We start from the raw sequence: 8,840 nt of genomic DNA, 5'->3' as shown, positions 1-8,840 counted from the left end.
GCGAGTCTACTACTTTTGCAGGCAGGGCATTCCACGCCCTTACTACTGTCTCAGTAAAGAACCTACCTCTGACATCTGTCCTATATCTATCACCCCTCAATTTAAAGCTATGTCCCCTCGTGTTAGCCACCACCATCTGAGGAAAAAGGATCCCACTGTCCACCCTATCTAATCCTCTGATCATCTTGTATGTCTCTATTAAGTCACCTCGTAACCTTCCTCTCTCTAACGAAAACAGCCTCAAGTCCCTCAGCCTTTCCTCATAAGACCTTCCCTCCATACCAGGCAACATCCTGGTAAATCTCCTCTGCACCCTTTCCAATGCTTCCACATCCTTCCTATAATGCGGTGACCAGAACTATACGCAATACTCCAAGTGTGGCCGCACCAGAGTTTTGTACAGCTGCAACCTGACCTCATGGCTCCGAAACTCAATCCCTCTACCAATAAAACCTAATACACCATACGCCTTCTTAACAACCCTATCAACCTGGGTGGCGACTTTCAGTGATCTATGCACATGGACACCGAGATCTCTTTGCTCATCCACACTACCAAGAATCTTACCATTAGCCCAGTACTCTGTATTCCTGTTACTCCTTCCAAAGTGAATCACCTCAAACTTTTCCGCATTAAACTCCATTTTCCATCTCTCAGCCCAGCTTTGCAGCTTATCTATGTCCCTCTGTAACCTGCAACAGCCTTCCGCACAATCCACAACTCCACCGACTTTGGTGTCATCCGCAAATTTACTAACCCATCCTTCTACGCCCTCATCCAGGTCATTTATAAAAATGACAAACAGCAGTGGTCCCAAAACAGATCCTTGAGGTACACCACTAGTAACTGAACTCCAGGATGAACATTTCCCATCAACCACCACCCTCTGTCTTCTTACAGCTAGCCAATTTCTGATCCAAACCGCTAAATCACCCTCAATCCCATGCCTCCATATTTTCTGCCTGCACATGATCCATATCCTTCTACTCCTTGCCTGTGCCTGTTTAAATGCCTGTGAAACACTGCTATTGTATCTGCTTCTACCACCTCCCCTGGCAATAGATTCCAGGGATCAACTACTCTCTGTGTAAAAAACTTGCCTCGCTCATCTCCTTTAAACATTTAACTTCTCACCTTAAACCTATGCCCCCTAGTGTTTGAAATTTCCACCCTGGGAAAAAGACTCCAACTAACCACCATCATCATACCTCTCATGATTTTACATACCTCTATCAAGTTGCCCCTCAGCCTCCAACACTCTAGTGAAAACAATCCAAGTTTGTCCAACCTCTTCTTCTAGCTAATACACTCCAATCCGGGCAACATCCTGGTAAAGCTCTTTTGAACCCTCTCCAAAGGCTCCACATCCTTCCCATAGTGTGAGGACCAGAACAGCACACAATACCCCAAATTGTGATCTAACTAAAGTCTTATACAGCTACAAGACAACTTGCCAACTTTTATACTCAATGTCCTGACTAATGAGAACACAATACCGTAGCCTTCTTTACCACCTTACCTATTAGTGTTGCCACTTTCAGGGAGCAATGGACTTGCATTCCAAGACCCTCTGTATATCAATGCATCTAAGAGTCCTGCCATTTACTGTATACTTTCCTCCCAGTGACACTGAAGGAATGGCAATATATTTCCAAGTCAGGAGGGTGAGTGGCTTGGAGGGGAACTTGCAGTTGGTGGTGTTCCCATGTATCTGCTGCCCTTGTCCTTCAAGAAGATAGAGGTTGCAGGCTTAAAAGGTGCCATCAGAGGAGTTTTGGTGTATTTCTGCAAGACCTCCTGTAGATGGTCGAATCTTGTAGATTACTGCTGCTGAGCATTGGTGGCGGAGGGAGTGGATGTTTAATGTGACAACTGGGGAGACAGTCAAGCAGGGGCTGCTTTGACATGGATGGCATTTAGCTCCTTGAGTTGGACAGATTGGTGAAGAGTGTTCTGTCACACTCCTGACTTGTGCCTTGGAGGAAAAGCCTGTCCCAGATGGAATACTACAGTACAAGAATTTGAATTACCATCACCATCTCGAGGGGCAACAAACAATGGGCAATAATTGTTGGCCTTACCAATGACATGCACAATTCAAACATAGATGTAAAACAGAAATTGGAAGGTACGTTTAGTGAAATACCAACAATCTGCCACTAGATGTCACCAATACTCTAGGAAATATTCCTTATGGGCAGTTTAGCGACAGCACTGCACTCTCACAGTGAGCCCCTCAGAACCCTGCCCCTCACCCAAACAATCAATCTCCACCTAAAAACCTTGGGAGGAACCATCAACAATCCATTCCTCAGGCCTCAATTGGTGTCTTCACCAGAGCACTGTCCAGTGTGGCTCACCAAGAAATCATCCAGATTCAACTTCACTGAAAAGGCTTGAAATATGTTCGATTGTAAATTGGCAAAAAGCATAGACGGCTGTCAGAGATTCAGACAATTATTGGATGTGGACAATCTGAAAAGGTGGACAAAAGACCAGGCTACCTCAAAGCGGTATTTTGTATTGGGCACAATTAATATAATTGGGCCGATTTATCTATACAGTCACCATAGTCCCAGAGGAACCTAGGGCTGCTATCTTATTAGAGAGAGACAGAGTCGACTGGTGGCAATTTAACCTGAGGGTCACCTCGCCTCAGGTGAGGGGAGGAAGTGAGACCTTAATGATGACCACAGCTGGTGCAGGGATTGAACCCATGCTGTTGGTGTCATTGTGCATCACAAACCAGCCAACTGAGTTAACGGTCCCCACTGTTACCTCACATTTAACCCAATTTTAACCAAACACTCTCTATGATTAGCAAAGAATCCCAACATTGAGCACTTTGTTTTTTCAGATGTCAGTCGCGGCTCAGTGATACATTCACTTGCCTCTGATTCAAAAAGATGCCCACTTGAAGTCACACTGCAGACCTGGCACAACACCTAGAGGTACACTCCCAATAGTGGGGTGCTCTGTTGGAGGTGCTGTTTTTTAGATCAATGTTAAACTGAGGCCCTAACTGCTCCCTTGAATGTGATGTGAATGACCCCACATTGATAGAAGAACTGGGGATTTCTGCAAAGTTTATCTCTGTACTGACATCACTAAAATAGATTATCACGTTGCCGTTCATGGGAGCTTGCTGTGCATATCCTGTCACATTGTGATTGGCTGTGCCTGAGGTGGTGAATGTGAAATAGAAAGACAAGTCTTTTTAATTTTTTACCTCCAACAGTAAGACACGAACATAAGGGGCTGTGCAAATGCATCCCATTATCTTCATGTTGGCAAAGTTCATCGGGAGCTGGAGAAACAGTCTGTTTCAAACGTTGAGTTTTTAAGACAATTTGGAACTTAATGAATTTTCTGCAAAGATTTGTGTTAGGGTCTCAATTCTTCAAATACTTATTAACAACTTGGATCATGGGATAGGAAGTCATATATTCAAATTTGCTGATGACACAAAGTTAGGCAGCATTGTTAACAGTGTAGATGATAGCATAAAGTTACAACAGGTTATTGATAGACGACGTGAATTGGCAGAACTGTGGCAGATGGAGTTCAATGTACGCAAGTGTGAGGTTATCCAGCAAAGGAGAGATCTGGTCCTTTCCAGATGGTATTAAGTTAAATACAGAGGATGTCCAAAGAGATCTGGGGGTTCGGGTGCATAGATCTTTAAAATGCCACAAACAGGTGCAGAAAATAATCAAGGCAGCTAATGGAATACAGGCCATTATATCTCTGAGGACTGGAGTACAAAGATGCAGAAGTCATACTGCGGCTTTGCAAAACCCTGGTTAGACTCCACTTGGAGCACATGAACAAATCTGGGCACCACACCTCAGAAAGGATAGACTGGCCTTCGAGGGAATGCAACATAGGTTTACAAGGATAATGCCTGGGCTTTAGGGGTTTAGTTATGAGGAGAGGTTTCACAAATTAGGCCTGTTTTCTCCAGAATTTAGAAAGTGATCAAAGTTTCAAGATATTAACAGGAAAAGACAGGGTAGATTGAGATAAACTATTTCCACTGGTCGGGGATTCTAGAACTAGGGCATAGTCTGAGAATTAGGGCCAGAGCGTTGAGGAGAGATGTTAAGAAGTACTTCCACACACAAAGGGTGGGAGAGGTTTGGAACTCTTCCACAAATGTCAGTACATGCTGGATCAGTTGTTGGTTTTCAATCTGGTAGAGATAAATTTTTGTTTAGCAAAGGTATTAAGGGATGTGGGCCAAAGGCAGTTATAGGTCATAGATCAGCCATGACCTCAACTGAATGGTTGAACAGGCTCGAGGGGCTGAATGGCCTAATCCTGCTTCTATGTACCTCTAATCCACCTTACATTCACCAGAATTTGTCAAGTTTGTGGAGAGTTTACATTTTAAAGATGATTAATATAAAACTAAGGGCAGATAGGAATTGCAAATAAACATTCAGTACTTCAACTTACACTGTTTATTCTGTGTTCCTGCTGGATTTACATTCAGTAACTTGCGCACAACATGTTTATTGAAACAGATCAAACTAAAAGAGCAGTGAGTCAGAAATAAACAACGCTTGGGATGTGTTGTGTTTCACACCGTCCCACACTCTTCAAAGGCTGAGCTTTCTGTCTTGTCTCAGTGCCATGTCTCTGAGCTCTTGGTTAGAAACTCGTAGATTCTCCGTGAGCTCTTCCTCGCGGGTGGAAGAGAAAGATCCCAGGGCACTAATTTCCAGAAGAGCAGGCAAATTTACCTAAAGTGTTGAGCAATATTTTCCCTCAACTGACATCACTAAAGCAGATTAACTGCCCAATGTCTCAATGCTGCTTGTGGCAGCTTGCTGTGCACATTTCTGGCTATGAATCAAAAGTATCTCATTGGTGGTAAAGCACTTTGGAACATTCTGCAGTTGTGAAAGGTGCTGTGTAAATGCAATTTTCTCAAAGTGAGTTTGATCAGCTAAAATACTTACAGGCTGTGCGAAAGGCTTTGGGTCTGAAGGCCTCATGTGTAGGTGAGCCATCATGGCCTGGAGGCGTTCACTCTCCTTGGACAACTGTGGGCAGTAAGAGGAACATCTTCAACCAACATGCACTGAGCAACGAGGGTGAGAGGTAAAGAGGGCTGTCAGAACCTAGCCCCATTCTGATCCTTCACAGAAATGGGAGCTTTTCATTATAGGATGTCAACATCCCTGGCAAAACCAGCATTTACTGCCCATCCCTAATTGCCCTTGAACTGAGAGGCTTGCTACAGTGCAGTCTAGTTCAGACTGGGTAACTGGGGGGAGGGGACAGACTTCCTCCCCTGAAGGGCATTAGTGAACCAGGCAGATGTTTACAATAATCTATGATGCTCACTATCACTGAGAATAGCTTTCAATTCCAGATTAGGTCAATTTATACTCCATTATCCATTTGGCTGGGATTTGACCCCATGCCCTCAGTACATTTACCTGGGGCTGTAGAATATGAGGTCAGTGATATTACCACTCCACCACCGACTCCCATAAAAGAATGCAGCCTTGTGGTTGGACAGGGGTGAGTGCCTTAATGAGGAATCTCTAGTGGCTGTAAATTCAGGAATTATTCAATGTTCTCAGAGCAGCCTCCACTCCAAGCTCACACAGAATCTCCTCTAAATCCTTTCTCCCTCTTGTGTTTATCCCACTTCCCTTTAAACGTACTGATAGATTACTATTTCCTGGGGTAGTAAATTCCACATTCTCCTCATTGTCTGGGTGAAGAGGATTGTCTGGAATTCCTGACTCGATTCAGCAGGGACAGCTTTCAGGGAAATGGCCCTGAGTTCTGAATTCACCCACAAGTGGAAATAACCGGTTGAATTTTAACAACCGAAACGATGATCCAACTCCCGTCCAGTGCAGGCCCAGGTCTGAGTATAGAGTGGCTGTGACAAGGAGCTCCTCCATCTCAGTCCTAGGAGGTTGGATGGCAATATCCACATTCCAATCAGCCCAGCAGTCCCTGAACTACAGATTGTAGGAACATAGGGCCCTGAGAACATGGAACAGAAAGAGGCCACTCAGCCCCATGAGTTTGTCCTGCTGTTCGATATGGTTGGAACTGATCTGTTTGTGGTCTCAACTCTACTTTCCTATCTACCCTTCTGAACCTCGACTCCCTCATCTATCAACATCTGTCTAACACAACCGTGAATATATTCAATGATCTAACTTCCACTTCTCTCTGAGGGAGAGAATGGCACAGACTGGAAGATGAAATCCCTCTTCATTTGAAGGATTTACTTTAGGATCTGACTTCCTGATTGTCTGATGGATTTCTAGTACATTAATGATATTGCACCTAACTAATCCTTTGATTATTTTAAGAAATTTTACATCTTGATACTGCCTACATATATATATATAGCCTAATTTAATAATTCTAATGACCCATCCTTGGAACTCTCCACTTAAAGATTGGGTGAATGTGGAGTTATGACTATATCATCAGCACTATCAGAGATTAATCGTTTTTAGACTTCAGTTTAAGACATCAAAAATCAAGCTGAAGAATAAAGAAAATGCAATGCAACTCATGTGAATGGGCCAGAACATGCCTTATAAAATGAAGGGTCACGAAAGGGCATGTTTCTCTACATCTGAGAAAGCCCAGCAGCTGAAAGGAGGTGAAGGCAGCTTCCTTGAGAAGGGGTAAGTGTTTCTGAAGTATTGCGTGTAGGTTGCAAGCAACAGAATTGTCCCTTCCTTACCTTCCAACATCTCCCCATCCTACTCCATCCTATCTGAACCCAACCTAAAGAGGCCCTCAAAATTAGAAACCCCTCACAGAGTCATGGAGCAAAACATAATTGCTTATTGATCAGTTCCCCTCTGGAATTAGACTCTGTCTGGCATTAGGGAATGGGAACACCGTCTTTGGGGTCAAAGATCAAACTCCCCTCCCCCAATGAATGTGCTTTCACTTGGGATCAGAATCCCTCCCACACCCCACTCCTTGGTTGGTTTTGGCACATGCCCAATCAGATTGAGGAAGGGAACCTGCCGGAAACAGGAAGGTCATGTGGGGAGAGTCCATCTGAAGTCCATCCATCCACCCATGAATGGTTCCTATCCAGACAATTCACTGAACATCAACACTATCAAACAATTTAATCACTTTAAACACCTCGATTGACTTGCTTCTCAGGCTTCTTCTACTTTTGAGAAAAGAATCCAAACCTTGGACCCAATCATTGCTGTTTATCATAGGCTCTCAGTACTGGGATCATTTTTGTAAATCTGTGTTAGCACTCCCCCCAGTTTCTCTGGAAGCCAGACTATGCACTGTAACTCCAAGTGTTAGCATCTGCCTGATGTTCAGGGCTTTGAGCACTGATGTGAAGAAGACAAGAAGCTAAACCCTAAAGACAGTGTATTGTCCAATGAAGAAAGGAACTCAAAGCTGTGGGTGGGTCCAACAGATGCCTCGTTGAAACAAAATCAGAAACGTAGTTACACTCACAAAGACCCATTGAAGAACTGGGACTGTTTGCAATAGAACAGAGGTGGTTAAAGGGAAGACTAATCAATTTCTGGAAATGTTTCAAATTGTTAGAAGGTTTTGAGAGGTTCAAACATGAAAGCTGTTTCCATTGGCTGCCCAATCAATGACAAAGAGAAACAGACTGAGGATTTTCACTCAGAGAATGAGAGGGGAAGTTTAGGATTTACCGAGAGTGTTCCAAATGTGGTTTATTTAACATGAGGAGCTATTGATACAGAAACTGCCATGTTATTTAGATAGAATCAGAATTAATATTGACAACGAATGAAGAAACAAGGATATGGGAAACAGCAGGGAAACAGGATTAGGGAAAAACGGCTCAAGATGACAAGCTATTCCTTACATTGTAGGCTGAGTGATCTTCATTTCTGTAGTTTCCGTGATTTCATGGAATACTCCTATGAAGAAGGAAGGAAAGTTCTAGGTTTGGGATTTGACATTTCCTGCATGGGATGTGAGTGTGGAATGGGAGCAGGAGAGGGAGGAACTATCTCAAGTAATTTCGAAGAGACCAACTCCTGTTGGAGAGAGGCTTTCCTGAAAACTTATACCAACCTGAATTTCTAGTTGTTGTACAACTTGCATCTGAACCCGACACTGGGCTGTGCTGCGATCGTCAAGTGCGTGCTCGTTGCTGAGGTGCCTAACGTGGAAGAAGGATTCACAATTTGAGAATAAAGTACTGAACCAATACATTTCAGCAGATAGATAGCAGCAGGTCAGACAGAGTGCCAACAAAATAAAAACACATGTCTTTACACACTCTCTCTCTCTCTCCCTGCCCTTCCCCCACCCACCCCCACACCCCCACCACCCCCCAACCCCGCTTAATGCTTTTCACTCTCGGTTTTATCTGTTTAGGTGCTAACTCAGCAGATGATCAGGACTATCAGATCCATGATATCATTGTTCTGTGGTTCAAACAACCAGCACAGGCACAAAGGAGCAGATATCCCCTTCTGGGCTTTTGCTACTCCCATGGATTAAAATAAAGGAAAAGCTTATTCTGTGAACAGATCTCAGACAGTCTCAATATTAACATCCAACTTTTCACCTCAGGAACTTGGGTTTCCCTCCAGCGTTGGCTGGTGAAATTCTGCAATGGAAAAGAATCTTCACAATCCAGTTCAATAGGACAGAATGGCCATTTGTGTATAATCACAGAATTGTTGTAGTGTAGAAGGAGGCCGTTCAGCCCATCATATCTACTGCGGCTCTCTAAATGTCCATTATGGCTTAATGTCAATCTCCTGCCTTTTCTCCATAACCTTGCCCACTGTTTCTATACAAACAATCATCCAATGCCCCTCTTGAATGCC

The 8,840-nt window shown here is 43.7% G+C and overlaps 1 protein-coding gene across 1 annotated transcript in view; it reads right to left on the bottom strand.

Annotated features, from left to right (window-relative positions):
• Positions 1-8,217, bottom strand: part of LOC109920795 (forkhead box protein P2-like) — a 53,920-nt gene extending 45,703 nt beyond the window's left edge. The window contains exons 1-2 of the mRNA XM_048611799.1: positions 8,077-8,217; positions 4,965-5,048 (exon numbers count right to left, since the gene is read on the bottom strand). Of these exons, the coding sequence (XP_048467756.1) occupies positions 4,965-5,048; positions 8,077-8,217 (225 nt within the window). The remainder of the gene's footprint in view (positions 1-4,964; positions 5,049-8,076) is intronic.
• Positions 8,218-8,840: the final 623 nt, after the last annotated feature.

This window comes from Rhincodon typus, chromosome 25 (assembly GCF_021869965.1).
Source record: "Rhincodon typus isolate 14 chromosome 25, sRhiTyp1.1, whole genome shotgun sequence".
NCBI classification, from domain to species: domain Eukaryota; kingdom Metazoa; phylum Chordata; class Chondrichthyes; order Orectolobiformes; family Rhincodontidae; genus Rhincodon; species Rhincodon typus.
This window is presented reverse-complemented; position numbering and strand designations above follow the sequence as displayed.